At 36.1% G+C, this 22056-nt stretch overlaps 1 protein-coding gene across 4 annotated transcripts in view; it reads left to right on the top strand.

Annotated features, from left to right (window-relative positions):
- FYB1 (FYN binding protein 1) overlaps positions 1–22056 on the top strand; it is a 222865-nt gene that overhangs the window by 166756 nt on the left and 34053 nt on the right. For 3 of the 4 annotated variants that reach the window (XM_007487422.3, XM_007487421.2, XM_007487426.3), the window contains 6 exons: positions 1102–1261; positions 2303–2447; positions 14494–14516; positions 15349–15409; positions 18492–18632; positions 20321–20352. In XM_007487422.3, coding sequence (XP_007487484.2) covers positions 1102–1261; positions 2303–2447; positions 14494–14516; positions 15349–15409; positions 18492–18632; positions 20321–20352 — 562 coding nt within the window. The remainder of the gene's footprint in view (positions 1–1101; positions 1262–2302; positions 2448–14493; positions 14517–15348; positions 15410–18491; positions 18633–20320; positions 20353–22056) is intronic. The other variant, XM_007487427.2, reaches the window with a different exon arrangement.

Here is a 22056-nt window from a genome sequence, read left to right as displayed (position 1 = left end):
TGACATATTGGGAAATTCTTCAGATAGGCATAATTTTAAAATTTTACTCAGTCAAACTAATGCTGGCAGAATGGCATTGAGCTTCTAAAGATACTAATAGATGTCTGCGTTTCAAGCTTAGAGATGGAGGAGAGTGACTTATCTTTTCTGAACAGTTGTCAACCTTAGCAAGAGAACCATTCCTCTTTGCTTAGCCTGGTTTTCCTCTAATATTTTCAGTTCTCTAGGGAGGCAATAAAGTAATTGGCTGATCATTTAGTGAAGCATAAGCTTCCTTCTGAAAGCAAGTCAGACAAATTCCCATGAAGCCTTTCATGCTTTATATGTGGGGTATCCCAAAAGTCTTGTGCAATTTTTAGTTATTGAAGCTTAAAACTGAAGTAGGACTTTGGGAACATCCTGTAGAGCAGATGCTCATTAGATTTTTTATATTAAATTTACTTTTTTATCTGTATTATTCATTTTTATAAGTGAATAATATTATAAAACCAAAACCCCCAAACACAAACACAAGTAAGTAATTGATAAATCTTATGCTTTCAACTGCATTCTCTGGAATTGATAGCATTTTTTGTCCTAAGTCCCTCAGAATTTTTCTAGATCATTGCATTGCTAAGAGTAGCTAAGTTTTGCACATTTGATCACTTCACAATATTGTTGTTACTATGTACTGTGTTCTCTTGGTTCTGCTTATTTCCTTCTGCATCCGTTCATGAAGGTCTTTCCAGCTCTTTCTGAAATCATCCTGTTCATCATTCCTTACAGCGTACTCATTAGATTTTTAAATACACAGTTTTTGTTATTAATTGATTGCTAGCCTACTAGGCAGAATCCTTAGGACTAATAGGTTTCTTTCAGGCACTAGCAATATGTCCTTATTCTTTGGGCCATTTACATCCTGTTCCAATCCCTATTTCTGTACTCTAAATGTCCATTAGACAAGACTTCTGGTTATCAACCTTATACAAGTAGATCAGGTATGGTAGACAGGATAATAAGGAGTTTGGTGATTATTCCTCTTCCTCAGATTAATTTGAATTACTTAAAGCTCTATAGTCTAAAAGAATGTATAGATAATATGCTATTTCTTGCTCCTCAAAGCTAACAGGACCTATTCAAGTCCTCCATCAAGCTAAGGCTTGCTGTGACGTCAAAGGAGGGAAGAACGAGCTAAGTGTCAAACAAGGAGAGGAAATTGAAATAATTCGTATCACGGACAACCCTGAAGGAAAATGGTTAGGCAGAACTTCCAGAGGCACATGTGAGTTTAAAGTTTCTCTTTGTCATCAAAATGTTGTGCTTATATTATTGTTCTTTTGGTTCTGCTTTTTTTCCCCTTCATTGCACCATACTGGGTAAACTGTTCTTGTTTGCACTTTGCATATTAGTCATTCTTTAGAGCTCCAATTTTATATCCAGTTCTAGTCATGTATCACAAGTTATTGAATCATTCCTCAATCTTTGGGCATGTGGGTTTTTTTGTTTTTGTTTTCAAAAATTTTTGAAGTATTAAAAATAATGCCATTATGAATATTTTGTGGATAAACTATGTCCTCTCTTCTTGTGAATAGAGGGAGTAGGGAAACAACTTGCGATTTCATCCATTTAGGGAACACCTAATGAAGGACTTCTGCAAACCTTTCAGAGAAACATATCTTTCACAACTTAGAGCCTTAGAAAGTTGCCAAGTGAACTAAAAGGTTAAGTGACAACCAGAGTCACATTGCCAGAATGTGCCAGAAGTGGGATTTGAACCCAGGGCTTTCTGATTTGGGGGCCATTCCCCTATACATTGCTCCATGCTTTTTCTGTCATCCTGTCCACTTGACACTAACTTCCTTAGGCTCTAAGCCTTTGCTAGGTCAGGAGGCAGCATGGTATAATGAGAACAACATTGGTTCTGGGGTCAGAAAACCCACTTCTGGTACTTACTACCTGTGTGATCTTAAGCAAAGCATTTAATTGCCCTCAACCTGGTTTCTTGTATATAAAATAAAGGAGTTGGACTGCTAGATCTTGAATATTTTTACATCATTTACATGATTAATTTTTTAATATAAAAAATACAATGCTAGATAAAAATGTAGCACACTTAGTACTTCATAGGACAGGCAACTTATCTTGGAATTAACCGAATTTCAGTAGGACAGAGTTTGAATTATCAAAAAGAGAGCAATACAAAGGATATGTTTAAAAGAGAATTACAAAGAAAAGCTGGAGTGATACAAACAAGAGATGTGGTACAGAAAGCATATCATTTTCTAATCTGTGGTTTCTCAAACATTTTTCCCCAAACCTGTAGATGGCTATATTAAAACAACAGCAGTGGAGATCGACTATGATTCCTTAAAAAGAAAGAAAAATTCAATGAGTACTCTTCCATCAAAACTCATGGAAGATGATCAGGAGCTGTACGATGATGTTGCTGAACATGGCAGTGTTAGCAGGTATGTCCATAAGCAAATAATGAAGCTGCCATGTTACTTCTGTCTGTCCTACATACTAAGACCTGAGAGAAATACTACCTTCCATTTTTTTCTGATACTCTCATTAAACTGTCCTCTATTTTTCTTTTTTAATTAATTTGTTTTTTATCATAATTTTCCCAAATTACACATAGATACAATATTTAATCATCATTTTCTGACATTTTGCAATCCATGTTCTCTCCTCCCTCTCCCTGAGATGGCAGGTAATATGATATAGGTTATCCATGTGCTATTATGGAATACATATTTCCACATTCATCATGTTGTGGAAGGAGAGAGATAACATAAAAGAAAAAACTCACAAAGGAAATAAAGTGAAGAATGGTATGCTTCATTCTGCATTCATATTCCATCAGTTCCTTCTGTGGGGTGAATAGTCTTTTTCATCACGAGTCTCTTAGAATTGTCTGGAGTCCTTGCATTGCTGATAATAGTTAAGTCATTCACAATTGATCACTTTATATTATTGCTCTTGCTGTGTATAGTATTCTCTTGGTTTGCTCACTTCCCTTTGCATCACTTCGTATAAGCCCAGGTTTCTTTTTTTTTTTTTAATGATCATCCTATTTGTCATTTCTTATGGCACAATAGTATATCATCACAATCAATATCACAACTTGTTCAGTCATTCCCCAATTGATGGACATTCCTTCAGTTTCCAGTACTTTGCCACCATGAAAAGAGCTGCTATAAATATTTTAACACATAGGTCCTTTTCCTTCAAATAAATTAAAACTCACAAGAGCTTGAAAAAAAAAAGGTTATAATCTCATTTTAATGAATTTCATGTTCATTTGTCACACTGTCATTGCTTTGTGTCAACTTTTATTTGAAATATGAGAACCTTTGGCCAAAAAGATAATTTGGATGTACCAAGGTTGATCTTTTCATTATTTTTGTCACAATGGGATTTGGCCTAAATACTATCACAGTTTTGGAAGTAGAATTCAGGTGCCATGGCTGTGTAGAAAAAGTATTGTCCTTAGAATCAGAGCACTTGCATTTTAAACCTAGCTCAGTACTTTGGGTTCAAAACTTGCCTCTGTATATGCTGTGGGGTGGACCAGCCTCCCACTGGGGATGGGGTCTTGGAGGTGGGACAGGGTCAGCGAAATGATGGATGGGACACAGCTTTCACATTCAACCCATAACACAGGTTTCACAGGATAAACTGCTCCACCTTGGCTGAGGCCTGACCCTCATGATCACACATCTATTTGGCACACAGTTTCATTCTCAACATACATGTTTCCATGGAACCTAACAACAGACAGGAAGCCTAGGGAGATAGTCAACAAAACACTGTTGCTAAGGGCAGGATCAGTGGGTAGAATCAATATGACCCAGATATAGGTTAGGGAATTCAGAGCACAGATTTGCCAGAAGTTTTTATGCCTAGAAAAGAAAGTCCTATCTAAGTGGGTATATAAGAATCCTTAGGTTTAATTTTGTAAGTGGGCTCTCCTAGTAATATCCTAGGGGAACAGAGTGGGACATCTGTATTAATCCTGCAAGCATGTTGCTCTCATCTATTTTTCCTAGGGCTATGTAAGAATAATAACCATAGCAATTCCAATAATAAGAGGAAGTTAATATTGAAAGTCATGTAGGGGGGTTTCAATGGGTGTTTCCATCCTTCCTGGGGGGTGCTTTGCAGTCCCCGGTTTCCACGTGGACCGTGTCAAACAGCATGGTCTTTGACAACTCCCAGCATGTATGTTTCTTTGGGCAAATCAAGTTACCTTTTTTGGGCTTTAGTCTCCTCCTCTGTGAATGGAAAGGATTGAACAAGATGACATCCAAGGTCAATTTCTACCCTTAATCCATTCCATGAAAACCTATTTTCCTTATAACCACAAGTGAGTAAATTAACTTCTCCAAATTTCAGTTTCCCAAGCTATAAAAGATGGTTCATAATATTTGCCCTATTTACTTTAAAGAGGTATGTAAAAAAGTATTTTCTAAGTCTTTTTAAAATGCTACATAAGTATGAACTATTATTATCATCATCATCATATCAATCAGTACGTATTCATTATGTGTACTGGTCATTTTGCAGAGGATAGAAAGACAAAAATGACATAGTCCCTGACCTTAAGGAGCTTACATTCTATAGGAGGAGATGGTATATATGCATATGAATATATAAAAATCATTTTTTTTAATTGGGGGAAGTGTACTAACAGTTCAGGAAATTTAAAAAAAGGTTTCCTGGAAGAGATGGTGCTTAGCTGAGTCTTGAAGGAATACAGGGATCTCATAAGGGAGAGATGAAAGGGGGATGTGCTCCTGGCCTTGGGAATAGCCTGGGCAAAGGTCCAGAGATGGAAAATGAGAATGGTATGGATAAGGAACAACAAAAAGGCTAATTTGATTCATCCAAAGAGAACAAGAAGGAAAATGAATAATGTATCTTATTCCTGGAAAGATAACTTGGAGCTAGACTGTGAAGGATTTTATGTGCCTAACAGAGGAAATTTGTGTGTGATCCTCCAGAAAGTAGGGAGACACTAGAAGTAGTTCTGTAGGAGAATGACATAAATAGTTCTGTGCTTTAGGAATATCACTGCAGCAGCTTTATCAGACAGCCTACTTGTTATGTGGGCATGAAACAAATCTTTTTCCTGTTTTTTTTTTTACTTGGATTTCTCCCCCCTTTATTGCAATACTAATATCAGTGTAAACTTTTTGGCAGATGTACACACTGGTTCCCACTCCCTTTGACCTTCTTTCCCCAAATGACTATAGGTAGAAATGGAAAGGAAAAGGTAAGAGGCAGGGCAAATCAAAGGTGACCTCAGCTTCAGGAAGCAAAATCTGGAACATTTGGGAAACTGATTCACTTATAACGTCCAAGTGCCTTGTAATCCCTACCCCAGCACTGGCTTCTAGGAAGTGAGGTTGAAGTTGGGGAAAGAGAAGTTATCACAAACTTTCTGTGGTGCAGTCATTCAAAACTTGGGAGATATCACTGAGGACAGAGTGGGATTCTCCATTGGGCTCAGGCGAGGGACTCTAATCATTTAAATTCCAAGACTTTGACGAGTGGTGGTCTTAGTGGGAACAATAGCTGGGGGAATGAGAATGACTAACTGCAAGGAGACTATTACAAATATTATCTCATTTAATCCTCATGACGACCCTGGGAAGTAGGTGCTTCCCTTTGTATATTTATTTTATTTTTTCTGAAATTACATGTAAAAATAGTTTCAAATATTTTTCAAAGAATATTGAGTCTTGAATTCCTTCCTCCTTTCCCACCACTTACTCCCCACCCACCCAGATGGTAGGGATTGTCATATAGATTTTACACGTGCAAACATTTTTCCATATTAATCCTTTTGTGGAAGTAAACTCTAATTAAAAAAAAAATTAAGAAAGAAAGTGAAAAAAAATTTCCTTTGGTCTAGATTCAGAATCCATCAGTCCTTTCTCAGTAAGCAGATAGCATTTTTTTTTATCTTGAGTTCTTTGGGATAGTTTTGAATCATTGTTCATTTGAATCATTAGCTGAGAATAGCTAAGTTATTCAGTGTTCATAGTCCAGTATTCCTTTCACTGTGTATAGTATACTCCTAATTCTGCTTATTTCACTCTGCTTCAGTTCATGTAAATTTTTCAAGGGTTTTCTGGACTCCTCCTTCTTATTTCTTATATTACAATAGTATTCCATTGCAATAAAAAACTAACGTAGTCATTCCCCAATTGATGGGTATTCCCTCACTTTCCAATTCTTTGCCCTCACATAAAGAGCTGCTTTAAATATTTTTGTACATATAGATCCTTTCCCTTTTTGTTTTTTATCTCTTTGGGATACAAACTTAGAAAGAGTTTTGTTGAGTCAACGGTTATGAACTGGTTTTTATAGCCCTTTGGGCATAAGTTGAAACTGCTCTTTTGAATGAATCAGTTTACAAATCCCCCAACAGTGCGTTAGTGTCCTAATTTTCCAACATCCTCTCCAAGTTTTGTCATTTTTTTCTTTTCTGTCATAACAGCCAATCTGCTAGGTGTGGGGCAGTAACCCAGAGTTGTTTTAATTTGCATTCCTCTAATTAATAGTGATTTTTGAGCATTTTTGCATAATTTTGGAGAATTTTAATTACTTTAAGTTCATATCCTTTAAATATTTTTCAATTGGCAAATGACTTGTATTCTTATATATTTGACTCAAAATAAGGCCTTTATTAGAAAGACTTATAAAAAGTTTTACTCTTTCCTATTTCCCCCTGTTTAGTTTCTGACTACCACTTCCCCCAATTTTCCCTCTTTTCTATCAGCCCCCCTATACTCATCCCCTTTCCCTCCTACTTCCCTTATAGGATAAGGTATCTTTCTATACCCAAATGATTGTGTGTGTTTTTCCTTCATTGAACCAATTCTGATGAGAATAAGGTTCATGCTCTTCCCTCCCCACCTCCCCCATCTTCCCCTCTACTATAAAAGCTCTTTCATTGGCTCTTTTATGTGAGGCTATTTACCCAATTCTATTTTTCCCTTTCCTTTCCTCCTTGCATTCCTCTTTCTAATGCCTTAATTTTATTTCTTTTTATATCATCCCATCATATTCAACTCATACCTTTGCCCTCTTTCCATGTACACTCCTTCTAACTGCCCTAATAATGATAAAATTCTTTGGAGTTATAGGAATCATCTCCCCATGTAGGAATATACACATTTTAGTCTTATTTGAGTGTGTTTTGACTTCTCTTTCTTGTTAACTTCATAATATTTCTCTTGAGTCTTATATTTGAGAGTCACACTTTCCATTCAGTTCTGATCTTTTAATCAAGAATGTTTGAAAATCCTCTATTTCACTGAATAACCAATTTTCCCCTGAAGGATTATGCTCAGTTTTGCTGGGTAAGTTATTTTTGGTTGAAATCCTAATCCCTTTGCCCTTTGGAATATCATATTCAGGGCCCTCCAATCCTTTGATATAGAAACTGCTAAATCTTATGTCATCCTGACCATGGCTCCATGATATTTGAATTATTTCTTTTTTTTTTTTTACTGCTTGCAGTATTTTCTTCTTGACTTGAGAGTTCTGGAATTTAGCTATAATATTTCTGGAGGTTATCCTTTTGGGATCTCTTTCAAAAGGGAGGTGATCAGTGGATTCTTTCTAACATCAAAACCCTAACCACATCCCTATTGCATTACATGGTGGATCACATATTTTTCTAGTGCATTTCTGGTTTCACAGTTTTTTCTCTGAATGTGGATAGCATTCTTTTTTATAAGTTCCTCTGGATTGTCCTGGGTCATTGCATTGCTACCGGTAGAAGAGTCCATTACATTTGATTGTGCCATAATCTATCAGTCTCTGTGTTCAGTGTTCTTCTGGTTCTGCTCCTTTGGTTCTGCATCAATTCTTGGAGATCGTTCCAGTTCACATGGAATTTCTCCATTTCTTTATTACTTTCAGCACAATAGTATTCCATCACCAACATATACCACAATTTATTCAGCCATTTGCCAATTGATGGACATCCTTTTATTTTCTGATGTTTTGCCACCACAAAGAGCGAGACTATGAATATTTTTGTATAAGTCTTTTTCCTTATTATCTCTTTGGAATACAAACCTAGCAGTGGTATGGCTAGATCAAAGGGCATTCTTGGAAATTTCTTAAAAGATAATGTCTAAGCTCTTTTTCTTTTTTTATCATGGCTTTTGGGTAGCCAAATAATTCTTAGATTATTTCTCCTGAATTTATTTTCTAGGTCAGTTGTTTTTCCTATGGGATCATATTTTTCTTCTACTTTTTCATTCTTTGAATGAAATATATTTCAGACTTTGACTGTTTCTTGATGTCTCATGGAATCATTAGCTTCCACTTGCCCAATTCTAATTTTTAATGAATGATTTTCTTGATTGAGCTTTTGTACCTCTTTTTTCCACTTGGCCAATTCTACTTTGTGAGGAGGTTTTTTTTTTCCTCAGTGAATTTGTGTAACTCTTTTTCCATTTGGCCAATTCTGCTTTCTAAGAAGTTCTTCTCTTCTTTGTTTTTTTTTTATGCCTTTTACCAATTTCCCAATTTTGTACTTTAAGGTATTAATTTCTACAGTATTTTTTTTCATATGCCTCCTTTACCAAGCTGTTGGATCTTTTTTTTTCATGATTTTCCTGTATCACTCTCATTTTTTCCCAATGTTTCTTGGCTTTCTTATTTGATTTTTTAAAATCCTTTTTGAACTCCCCCATTAATTCTTTTGGAGCTTAAGAACAATTCATTTTTTTTGAGGCTTTGGATGCAGCAGTATTGACTTTGTTGTCTTCTTCTGAGTTTGTGTTTTGGTCTTCCTTGTCACCAAAATAACTTCTATGATGAGTTTCTTTGTTGTTGTTGTTGCTTACTCATTTTCTATGTTTTCCTTTTCTTTTAATTTAAAAATTAATTTAAAAAATTTAATTTAAAAAAGTTGGGCTCTGCAACTGAGGTTAAGGAAGCACCATTCCAAGCTTCAGGTCCCTTTGTGCATCTCCCTTCAGAGGTGGCCCTGGAGAACTCTCTGCTTTCAGTTTTTCCAAGGTGGTATGTAAAGTGATATGTTTACTACTCTCCCAGCCTGTGCTTTTGTCTGTAAGTAACCATAAGCATACTTTTCTGCCTTGGAACTGTGTCCAGGTCCCCTGTTCCCTTGTGGCTACAAAAGCAGATATGCTGGTATTCCTTCTTACCCTGAGATCATACTCCAGGACTGCTATCTGGATCTGCCTATGGGCAGAGCAACAAGAGTCTTCCATCCAGAGCTAATAAAGGGACCCCATGAAACTCTTTTTGAGCAGTTGTCCAACTCCCTTTACCATCTATGGCTGAGAACTCCAGAAACCTTTGATGTTGCTTCAGCTGTACCCAGGGTCCTTTGCCATAGTGGTGCCTGCCTTGCCACCCTGCTTTGCCCTTCATTTCCACCCTGGTGTACTAAGTCCCTTGTGCCAATCTTCTTAGTTGTTTGGGATGATAATCTACTTCATTCTCTCCTTTTGTGGATTCTGCTGCTCCAGAATTCATTCTGAGGCATTAGTTCATTTTTTCTTTTTTGGAAGGTAACTTGGTAGAGGCCAAAGGGATCCATGTACCTTCTCTGTCATCTTGGCTCCCAGGTGCTTCCTATTTTATAGGTGAGGACACAGAGATTAAGTCTCAACCAGTAAGTATCTGAGGTCATATTTGAACTCAAGTCTTTCTGACTCAAGGCCTAGTACTTTATCCGTTATGCCTCATATGAAGGGAGAGAATGGGACCTAGACATTATAGATCTCGAGAAAGATCTTGATTCAGCAACACTTGGCAGCTAGTGAGATCTACAGGGTAAGACATTATGAGGAGTCCAGGATGACATGAAACTGGCAAACTTGGATGTTTGGAAAGATGGTGGTAACTCAAAAAAAAAACCCCAAAACTTCACACTGTTCGGTCACTTTGGCTTTTTTGATGTAAAAGTTCAGTTCTGTCCTCCCTTCAGAATTTTAAAGGGAAACTGAAGAAATTTATTTTTTTGTTTTCTTCTCTTGGGTTACTCAGACCCACGTGTTTTAAACAGTCCATTCAAAATGTCAGCTCTTTGTCGTGCACTTTGCTTCACTGACACCTTGAGGTGAATTTCTGTAACCAGTGATACAAGTGACCAGATTAGGAGTGTCCTGACTTGTGGGGCTGGCCCCCGCCTCTTCTGGCAGCTGGAGGGAGAAGTTGGGAGGGCTGATTGAAATGCTATCCCATCTACCTTTTGAAGTACTTCCCTCTACTCACGATGAAAAAGGCTGTTCACCTCCAGAGAAAGAAGTGATGAAGTCTGAACGCAAATCAAAGCATACTATTTTTCACCTTAACTTTGTGTGTGTGTGTTTGAGCTGCATATTCTTTCACAACTTAATTGATACAGAAATATGTTTTTCATGATTGCACATGTATAATTTGTATCATATTGCTTACTGCCTCATGGAAGAGTGCGGAAAGGAAGAGTGAGAGAATTAGGAAGTAAAAAAAAATTTTAGAATGTTAAAAATTATTTTTAAATGCAATTGGGGAAAAAATGTTCAAAAACAAAAAAAAAGTACTTCCCTAACCCTAAGAGGTGGAGTTTTGTTCCATACACGTCATGTTTGTGTAGTTCCTCATTTTTTCACATTTTGGCAATGCTGTGAAATTCTTAAAGTATGAACATTATAGCCAATTTTTAAAAAGCAGTGACTTGGTTAACCTGGCAAAAACACAATACTGGGATGCCTCTGTTAACATTTTCTCTAGAAATAAGTCTCCTGTAGGATTATGATGGCCATTTTCAAAAGTCTTCTTTATGATTTGTGGCCATCAAGAGCCCTAGTTTCCAGGGGAAGTAGGAGAGTAAAGAGGAAGTTTTAGTACCAACTGCAGAGCTGTCTACTAGGAAGGTGCTGACTGACCTTCCATCCCTTGACTAAGGATGTCCTCTTCTCTCTCCACTCTCCTCTTGAAATGGAAATTAGAAGCTTTGGTCCCTAGGGCACAAGTCACCTTAACTGCAGGGGAAGAAGGGAAGTCCTTAGCCACTTCACTCGATATCACTTCTTCCTTTTCTCCTCCTCCTTCCATTCTCTCTCATCCAACACTCCTTTCCATCTTCTTTATCTCTTGGACTTGGTTGTCAGTGTGGCCTTAGGACAACTATTTAGTTTCAATGAGCCTCAATCTTTTCAACTGAAAAATGGAAGTAATGATAATTGCATTACTTACTTTGGACAATTAGTAGGGAAAGGGCTTTGTGAACAGCAAAGTATCATTTAATACTGTACATTTAATACTGTAAGAGCTGTAATTCAGCTCTTAACAGTTTAAAAATCATGCTCCTTATCTTAGTTTATAAGACAGATAGTACAGATTATGCTTATTTTATTTTTTGATCTAGGTCTGAGATTTCATGGGTGTGGATATTCCCATTACCAATGAGAATCAGCAATTCTTCTATGACTTAGACTTTTAGAGAGCTGCCTAGAGACCACTGAGAAGTTGTGTCTAGCTGTTGGAATGTATCGGAGGCAGGATTGAACCCGATGCTTCCTCGCTCCAAATCAACTGCTCTCTCTAGTATTACATGAATTTTTTCTTGCTCCTTTATTTGTCCTCCCTGTTCTTCTTCCCCCTTTGCCTTTCCCTCCTTCCTTTCACTGTTCCCTTTTCTTCAAGATGATAATAATTATGATAACAATAATAACTAGCATTTTTCTAGCACTCTAGGGCTTATTTTTCTTCCTGTGAGATCCCCTCAATAAAAAGGAAACCAATCAATTCAATTGAATAAGCACTTTCTAAGTGCCCATTATATTTGAGAGGCAGCTAAGTGGTACAGTGGGTAGAGGCTGTGCCTAGTCAGAAAGACTGATTTTGGCAAGTTCAGATCTAATTTCAGACATTTACTTGCTGTGTGACTCTGGTCAAGTCACTTAACCTTGTTCTCAGTTTCTCATCTGTAAAATGAACTAGAGAAGGAAATGCCAATCCCTTCCAGTATCTTTGCCAAGAATACTCCAACTGGGGTCATAAAGAGTCAGACACAGAAAAAGGGCTGAAGAGCATTATATACAAAGCACTCCTTACCCTAGATGTTGGCAATACAAAGACAATAATGAAAAACTATTCCTGCCCTTAAGAGGCTTATAGTCTACTATGGGATACTGCATCTACACAAAATACTAATACAAAATAAATAATTTGTGGAGGGAGAATATTAACAATAGAGTTTGGGAAAAACCTGTTATTTCCTCTCCATAATTTTGAATCATTATTTAAATTATTTGAAAGCATAAAACTGTGTAAAAATATAAAGCCAGAACCATAACTAGGAATTCTGGTGCTCAGGGCAAATTTATTCATTTCAATATTTAATATTAAGGAACATCTTTTGCCATCATCAGGTGAGCACTTCCTCTGCAACTTACCAAAATTATCTAGAGCAGGGACATCAGGCTTTATTACAACCCACAACCAGATTAAAATGTAATTGGGAAATGCATAACAAAATAAATACAATAAAACAAAGATAATACATTTAAAAACTAAGTCAGTATGCTGCTAGCAAAGATCTTATATACTGGTTATATGGACACACACACACACACACACACACACACACACACACCTCTTTCAATTTGAGTTAGAAACCACTGACCTAGAGCAGTTAAATGACTTTCCCAGAGTCACAAAACCAGTATATGTCACAGGCTGAATTTGAACTCATCTTCCTGGCTCTAGGACCAGTTCTCTATCAACTATGTTAAGGGTTGGCAAACTATGGCCCCTGGGTCAAATCCAACCACTTGTGAACCCTTGAAAAAACAGGTCACCTGGTGATTGCAAATCGATGACTCGTGCACTGTTTCACGCAGTCCATGAGGAGATATTAAATTCTCAAACTTGTGAAATGCAGAAATGGAGAGAACAAATCTGCCATGACAAAGTATACCGTCAGCTGCAGATGAGCTGCCTTCTCCATCTCCTGGATGGGAACAAACAATGGAGATTTTCTTTATATTCCCCCCATCTCTCCTCTCCCTGCCTTCACCTCCCCACTTTATTCTCTCTTGATTAAAACTTGGGGCTGCCTTAGAAAACTGGTGCAGCCAAAAATTCCTGAGTTTGTGAGTTCAGGGTCGAGGACATGATGATGCTGTCTCTCTCATTCCTGCTACTGAGGCAAGTGGGAAAGGAAGAGATGCATCTTCCACTCATATCCAGACACATTCCATTTGTACTCTTATTGTTAGTTTTAAATACTTTGACATGTTGAGAGCTGCTATGATGCTTATATATATTATATATAAAAATATCATACATATATTATATATATATATATATATATATATGAAACACCTTTTTTATTTCTTTGGGATCTAGGTCAAGTGATAGTACTGATTTCAGGGATATATGCAAAGTTTAGCGACTTATATATAGTTATAAATTGCTTTCCAGAATGGCTCTACCACTTCACAGCTCTACCAACAGTATTAGAGGGCCTATTTTCTCAAAGTCCCTCCAACCACTGCCATTTTCCTCCAATCTTATGGTTGTGAGGTAGCAGCTTGTAGTTGTTTTAATTTACATATCCCTAATTATTAGTGATTTGAAGGTTTTTTTTTTTAATATTTCTGGATATAGATTGGGTTTCTTCCTCTGCAAATGACTGTTCATATACTTTGAACATTTATCGCCTGGGCAGTGGCTCTGTTTCTTATCAAATTTATAATGCACATATGTACACATCTTGGAAATGAGAACTTTATCAGAAAAAATTACTATAAAGACTTTTTTCCAATATTCTAAAAGAAAAAAAGATAATGTGGAAAAAATAAAATAAAAATCCCACAGCCATAGCAAAGACTTTCCCCCCAGTTACCTTAATTTTAATTACATTAATTTTGTGTGAAGAGCTTTCAATTTTTATAATCAAAATTGTTCATTTTATTTTCTATGATCCTCCCTTTTCCTAATTTTATGTGAACTCTTGGGGAAAAAAATTTTAAAAGAGGCAGCCTATTTTTTAGTTGAATGTGTTGAATTAACCTGATATGCCCTGATTCTCAATTTGTTTTCTACAATTCTTGAATTACATAAAAGATTAACTTTTATTGTGTCACATTAACCAGAAAATTCCATTTTGAATTCAAGGATTGAAGTTCTATTTGACCACTAGAAAAAAATAAGGGTTTCATGTGATTTTTAAATACTCTTTTGCTAGGACAAATTATATTTTTTAAATTGCCTGATAAAATAAGAAGTAAATGAATACTTTTTCATTGAATGCCACATCCTGAACTTAAACCTTTGGGGATTTATATTTGACTCACTTTATTGCTATTGATTTACCAATGTGAGGAAGAAGACTTCTCTCCCTATTTGGTGTCCAAGCAACACGACTAGGACATGACTGAAAACAACTGACCAACAATTAAAAAAACAAAACATAATAAAACATTTTACCAACTAATGCAGAATATCTTTTTTTTTTCTTTTTTCCAGCCATAGTCAAAGTGGCAGTGGAGGTAAGTTGAATATTTTTATTGGTATTTTTTTTGGTAGCATGCTACATATGCTTAAACCAGATCTGTGTGACCCTGAGCAAGTCACTTGACCCCCATTGCCTAGCCTTACCACTCTTCAGTCTTGGAACCAATGCACAGTATTGATTCCAAGATGGAAGGTAAGGGGTTTTGGTTGTTATTTTAAACAGGAACCACTGGTATTAGGTTCATAATTCTAGGACCTTCCACAAATCACTTAACTTCTCAGAGTATGTTTTCTCAAAAAATGAGGATAACAATAAAGATACTATCTTTCTTATAAGGCTGTAGTGAAGCAATACTGATATGACTCATGTGAAGTACTATGTTAATATGAGCTAATATTACTTCCAAACTAGTTAAGTTGTACTTAAATTTACTCAGACTCCTTATCTGAGACTTAGTAGCAATGTAAAATGGTAAAAATCTCTGGAGTATTTAAGACATACACATCACATACAGTTAAAGTTTATTTCTTATCAAAAGCTTCTTATCAAAGCTTTGGCAAAAGTTTTACTATGGGGACAGGGTCCAGATCTGTGCGTTCATTGGCATAGGGAGCTCCCAAGTGAGGCAACTGCCTCTACCAATCCAGTCTGTCATCTTCTCCACAACTTCTCATTGCAGAGACTTTCCTGGAGCACTGACAGGTTAAATGATCTGTACAGAGTCACAGAGAACATGTCAGAAATAGGACTTGAGCCTGGGTCCTTCTGGGTTTGAGACTAGCCTTATCTGGTCTAACATAATCATAATATAACATAAATAAAAATTTTAAATTAACAAGAATTTTTTTTCTCCCACAAAAATCAAGGAGTGTTCCCAAATCAAGGGGATGAAATTTATGATGGTATTGAAGATGATGATGATAATGGGTAAGAATATCATATTTACAGTGTGTCTTCATCACTGAAAATTGTAATATTTTAAAAATAATTATTCTTGATGTTCCATTAGTATAAAAGAGATAAAAGAGTAGACATATAATCAAGGAATAATCATTTAAATATATTAACTGAACAAAAAATGACGTTTTTACACTCATTAGTAGGAGTAAATCAGATTCTGTAATTATACTATACTTCATTCAACTAGAATTTTCTATTTGGAGGAGTTCAGAAAGATCACAGAAGTGAAAGAATGGAAAGATAAAGAAGAGCAATAAGAACCATTATATGCATTTAATTCAATGACAATGGATTTTGTACCTGATATGTACAAAAAAATAAACTAGTCAACTGGGAATACAAAATTTAATTATAATCTAGAATAGAAATTCTCAACCTTTTTGGCCTCAGAACCCTTTTACACTCCTAAAATTTACTGAGGACCTCTTCCAAAGAGCTTTTGTTTATCTGGGTTTTGTCTATCAATAAGGCAGCTAGGTGGTGTAATGGACAGAGTACCAGGTAAGACTTAGCTTCCTAAGTACAAATGTGGCTTTTCAAACACTTGGTAACTGTATGGCTTTGGACAAGTCATTTTACTCTGCCTCAGTTTCTTATCTTTAAAATGAGCTGGAAAAGGAAATAGCAAACTACTCCAGTATCTCTGCATAGATAGATCGATAGATAGATATAGTCAGAAAGAGTTAGATATAACTCAAAAAATACCTGAACAAAAAATCTATCAATATCAATTAACTGCATTATCTATTAATTGTCATATTTTTTTTCTGCAATTGAAATTATTATGAAAATAATTTTGATCTAGAGGACCTCCCTAAAAAAAGAAGTTCCTTGGCCATACTTTGAGAACTACTGACTTCTAAAGAACATAGAAGACCATGTTCTTAAAGACCTCACTGTATAAAGGGGGAGAAATGGGGAGAGATTTATATATAAATAGCTATATTATATGACAAATTACTATGAAGAATTTTTTGAAGGAAGTGTGGTACAATAGAAAGAGCACTAGTTCTGGGTTTAAAGGACCTAGATTCAAATCTTACTTTTGGTGCTTGCAACTTATGTGACCTTGGGTAAGTCATTTAACATCCCTGTCCCTCAGTTTCCTCATTTATAAAAATAAGGAGGTTGAACTTGTGGCTTTTGAGGTACCTTCCAGCTCTATCCAGATCCATGAATATTTTTCCTCCATGAGATCACTTTTGTCATCAGGGAGCAAATGATGGCTGGGTCAAGGAAAGCTTCAAAGAAGCCTTAAAGGGGGTCTTGACAAAGGAGACTTCAGCAGCCAGAGATTAGTTGAGAGTGGAGGATAAAGGGAAGGAGTTCAATTTCAAAGATAGTGAACAGCCTAGCAGAGACATAAGCTAAGAATGATAAATGGAAGGTAGTCATTTTTTCCAAATAACTGGATCACAAACTAAAGTATTTCTCATGAAACATTTAAAATTCACAATATTATTACAAAGATCATAGTAAAATAGGAAGAAGGTAGTTTAAAAAAAACAACTTCCTGATGTTTGCGATGTAGATAACATGCCACAAAAGTAGTAGGGTCCTCTTCTCTGTCATTTTGCTTTCCACCGTTTCAGTTATCTGGTCAACCAGTGTGGGAAGTCTGCTTCCCCAGTCTCTTCTGCTTCCACTTTTTTTAAAGACTATTTTTTGTGGGAGGGATAGGAAGCCATGGAGTGTGGAGCCACGGGGCAAGAGCAGAGAGAAAGCACATATGTATGGGAGTCAGCTGGTGTTCACTCATCTCTAGTTTCAGTCATCCAAATCCCCTGCCGAGAGGGAAGCCAATTGCACTTTCTTTTTCCTTGGTTGGAATGCCCTTTTTTAAATGTTTTAAATTGAGGCTTCAAGGATTCAGAGCTAGACGGGTCCTTGGAAATCATCCATTTCAATTCCCTCATTTCCCATTTGAAGCAACTGTGGCTCAGAGAGGTGAAGTAAATTATAATCTATTAGTATTGATTTTATATCATAGAGCAAATCATAATGGACATATTGAAAACTTAACATTGACTTAATTTCATATTTTGAAAATTGGAAGAAAACTCAGTGAATAGATAGAATGACCAACACAGTTGGGAGCACTTCTCAAGCAAACTCACCGAAGTACCTCCATTTCAAGGATTTATCTCTAAGAGGACCTTCAAGGTCTCTTTTCTTCTTTTTTTTCACCCTTTGTAAAGGTACTAGAATATATCTATATATACTAGAATATATCTATAGGTTTGGGACCTGAATATAATTGAACCATAAGTAAGGAATTTTTTTTCAATTAATCCCAAAATTTCAGTAAAAGCAAATGCATATTTTTAGCAAACCTAACTCTGACTGGTTTTAATTCTCTTGTTCCAGGTAGCAAAATAATGATATTCCAAAAGCATGCACAGTTCTCTTTTTATTATTTTTCTTTAGTTTTTAAGATGATGTGATAAAATAGAAAAAGCATTGTATTCAGAATCTGAAGATCCAAGTTTGAATCCTGAATATGTTACTGACTACTTGTTCTGTTCTTGACCATGTTCTTCTGTAAGAGTCAGTTTCTCCACCTGTAAATGAGAGAGTTTTGTGTTCATTTGTTTCAGTCACATCTGACTCTGTGATGCCATTTGGGACTTTCTCCACAGAGGAACTGGAGTAGTTAGCCATTTCCTTCTCTAGCTCATTTTATAGATGAAGAAACTTGGGCAAACCAAATTAGGTGACTTATCCAGGGCCACATAGCTAGGAAGTAGCTAGACTAAATTATCTCTAACATCCCTTTTAGCTTTAAACGTCATGATTATAGACATTGGTTCTTTTAAGGAGTGCATGAGTCACATGAATGTCTGAAGGAAATTATAACCCTGCCTAAGGATTTTAGAATGTTTATAATCAAAGGAAATATCACATAAAGCCAAAGATATTGTGGATTGTTTGCAGTCTGAATTTTGACCCCTAATCAATAAAGTATGAATGATGAAGGCATCTGAATGTCAACTCAAACATCTTTACAGTTCAATGATTGCATTCTGATCAATGCATGCATGCTCCAAAGCTCCACGCTACAGGTCGACGACGAGAAGAGTAATCCATGGACCTGGGGGATTTTGAAGATGTTAAAGGGAAAAGATGACAAAAAGAAAAGTATACGAAAGAAATCTAAAGACACAGAGTCAGACAGTAACGAAGACGTAGCGTAAGAGGCAGCCAACCAAATGCCTTGTACAATAATGACACTAATATTAATCCAATGCTACTAATATTTTCATAACCAAGTAACCACAGAAACAAATTTGTGTGTTTGAAAAACAAATTTCCTAACATGTTCTCTGTAATTAATCATCACCATTTTCTTCCCTTTTTTTTCTTTCACTCATAAGTTCACTATCTAAGAGACTGTATTTTTTATAAAACATATTTTGCTTTCCCTCCACATGGTAAGAGTATATGTGAAAACAGCTCCCTTTTATATTGTGTGCACAGCTCAGGTACAGCATCAGGAGGCCATATTTCCCTACTTAAGTAATGGATTGATTGCTTTTAGATCGTTCTAGAACACTTTTTCTTTCAGTCATTAACTTGCTAGTTATGTAAGAAATAAAGAATTCAATCCAGACCTATTTTTTTATTGACTACTAAGCACTGAACTACATGCTAAAATAAAGGATATCACATTTAAAAACATTTAGAACTTCAGTTTTTATTGCTTTTTCAGCACTGTATTTTAGATAAAAGTAATAAGGCTTTATCTTAACAAGAACCAAAGAAGTGAGGATTTTTCTTTCACTTTCCCCATTAAACCAGAGGTGGAAAAGCCTTCCATCTGAATTTAAGGATGATGAACAATGTTCCCTTGTAAGGATAGGCTTTAGGGGGGGGGGGGCAGCTGGATGGCTCAGTGGATTTAAAGTCAGTCCTAGAGACAGAAGGTCCCAGGTTCAAATCTCATCTTAGACACTTCTAGCTGTGTGACCTTGGGCAAGCCACTCTACCCCCATTGCCTAGTCCTTTCTGATCTTCTGCCTTAAAACCAATACAGAAGATAATGGTTTAAAAAGAAAAAGGATAACTTTTACTTCAAAAGTCTCAAAATGAATTTACTATATACATCTCAAAAACCTATTCAGTCTTCCAAAACAGTTCATCACATGTAACCAGGAAATGAGTTTAGGAAGGTCTATCAGAAGCTATAGTTCAAGGCTTTGATAAACAGAACACTTAAAATTTCTAGAAAAAAATGAAATCTTCACTAAACAATATCGCTTAAAAATAAACCACATCACAGGAGGTATTGCTCTATCTTTTAACCACTTTATACTGATTTCATATCACTTTTAAATTTATGATCTCTCACTGGGTAAAATGGACATTCCCCTCTTTATCACCATTTTTCCTGTATTGTGCTAAAGAGTTGAAATACAGGTAGTAAGAAAAACTTGCTGTATTTCCTTTGATTGGAAATTCTGCTTTTTGTAGATCCAAGCAATGTTGACCCAGAGTTATAGGATAGTAATCAGCTTGGAACTTGACCAAAAGATCTATTCAACTCAACTAACCATAGCCATTCATGTAGCTAAGTGATTAGACCATATGGCCTTGCCTTCTGGTTAAATCAAGAGACAAATAAATCCATAGATTTCTTTCTTTTTACTCAACTGTTTTTGGTCAGTGATCTAAATATGATCTTGAAGTTGTCTTAGCTATCTTGGTTCAAAAGCTTGGGTCCCATTGAAGGAATGGAAGATGAGAGGGGAATGGCTGTCCATCAGTTAATTACTGAAAGCCTCCTGGCTATCACTTATTCATGTGTACTCTAAATAATAACAAAATATTTGAATTCAAATATTAATATGATTGTAACTACTTTTATTTTTTTTTCCCTAGTTTCCCTTCTCCTCCAAAGCAGCTTGGATTGGGTGAGTAGAAATGATGTGTTATTTATCTTGTTTCTTGCTCTCTAATGCTAATCTGAGAGGATTCTAATCTTGGCTCTGCCATGACACACTATTTGGCTTTTAAGCCAAGTTTCCTTTAACCTTGCCAGGCCAATTTCATCATTTAATTGTCAGTTGAACTAGATAATCTCAAAGATCCTCAGTTCTAAAAATGTATGATCTGTGGTCTGTGCTCATATATGTGTTTTAAAAGGCCTTCTTGAAGTAAATAAATGAGTGGATGGATGAATGAATGAAAGGAAAGCATTTTCTAAGGACTTACTATATGCCAAGGTCTATGCTAAGAACTGGGAATAAAAATAATAAAACCTAGACAATTTCAGCTTTTAAGGATCTCCCACCCTAACTGGGAAAGATAATACATTAAAAGAAATCACAGCTACAAAACAGATGGAAAGGCCTAGAAGTCCTAAAGTTTGTTCAATGAGAAGGAAGATAGAAAGGCTCAGGGATCTCTCAGTAGAGAGATCACACCAGTAGATTAGTGCCAGGACTTCAGGATGTAGAAGCAGGACAGATGATAAGTTCTGGTGGTCCTTCATCTCCTAGAAAGGCAAAGAATTGTTGATACCAATCTCATTCAAGCAGCCTAGGGCTGGGGGGATGAGACAAAAGGCCTAGGGAGTTCTTGGTATTCAAGGAAGATAGGGGAAATTAGCATAGCTTCTAGTATTCTAGGTTTTTTCCCCATCTAGCCAGAGCTCCTTGTAATGAATGATTATCAGTTTCTCTATGAAATACAGACACATTAAAATATTCTGACTTTTTTAGTCTAATTAGAAAAAAAAAGTGCACTGTCTAAAATATCAAGCCAAACACAGGATAGTATGGCATTTATTTTCCTAAGATAATAATCTAAAAGTACTCAATTCCTTGGAAGTATTTAAAGCAGTAAGTTGAGCATTGTATTTGAATCTAGAATTTTCAGAGACACTCAGAAGTCTCAGCATCCCAGAAACCAATGGCTGAATTAAGCTAAGTATCAAATGTAATGATGATAATGATCTAAGTCAAAATATGTCCAAAAACACTGAGAATATAGAGGAAGTGATTAAATACACCATTACTTGAAATGTTCTCAAGGCATTTTTCATCCTTCTCCAGCCTAAGAATGGCTCAACAAGCATTTATTATTAACAAATGCATGTATATTTGTACATCCTGTGTACAAAGCACAGTACACTGGTGATAACCAAGAGAAAAATAGAACAGACCTAGGTATTAATTTAAGGTGCATACATTCTCATAGGGATGCCAAACACATACAGAAAATGAAATACAAATCATATACAGAATAATTAAAAATAATTTCAAAGGAGATACAACACTAAGTACTCCAAGGAGTGGGAGGGCCAGGAAAGGGCTCCCATAGGATGTGGCACCTGAGGTGGGCTTTGAAAAACTAGGAATAAAATAAAAATATGTACATTTTCATGATTTAAGGACTTGTCATTTGTGGCTACAGATCACAATCCCTACTCACTTCCATGGATGGTCTTTGCAATTAATTGTAGTTTAAAAATAAACAAATTCAGCTTGTGGAATCCAGCAATGTGATGGTGAACTTTGCTAAACTTAACCAGAGTGGTTCTTAGACAAAAGATATACCCTCTGCTGATGGGTCCATACACAAGGCTTTTCTGGTTTGAAAAGGAGTTGCCGGAG

This window comes from Monodelphis domestica, chromosome 3, assembly GCF_027887165.1.
Source record: "Monodelphis domestica isolate mMonDom1 chromosome 3, mMonDom1.pri, whole genome shotgun sequence".
NCBI classification, from domain to species: domain Eukaryota; kingdom Metazoa; phylum Chordata; class Mammalia; order Didelphimorphia; family Didelphidae; genus Monodelphis; species Monodelphis domestica.
Note: the sequence above shows the minus strand (reverse complement) of the source record. Positions and strands in the feature narration are given on the sequence as shown.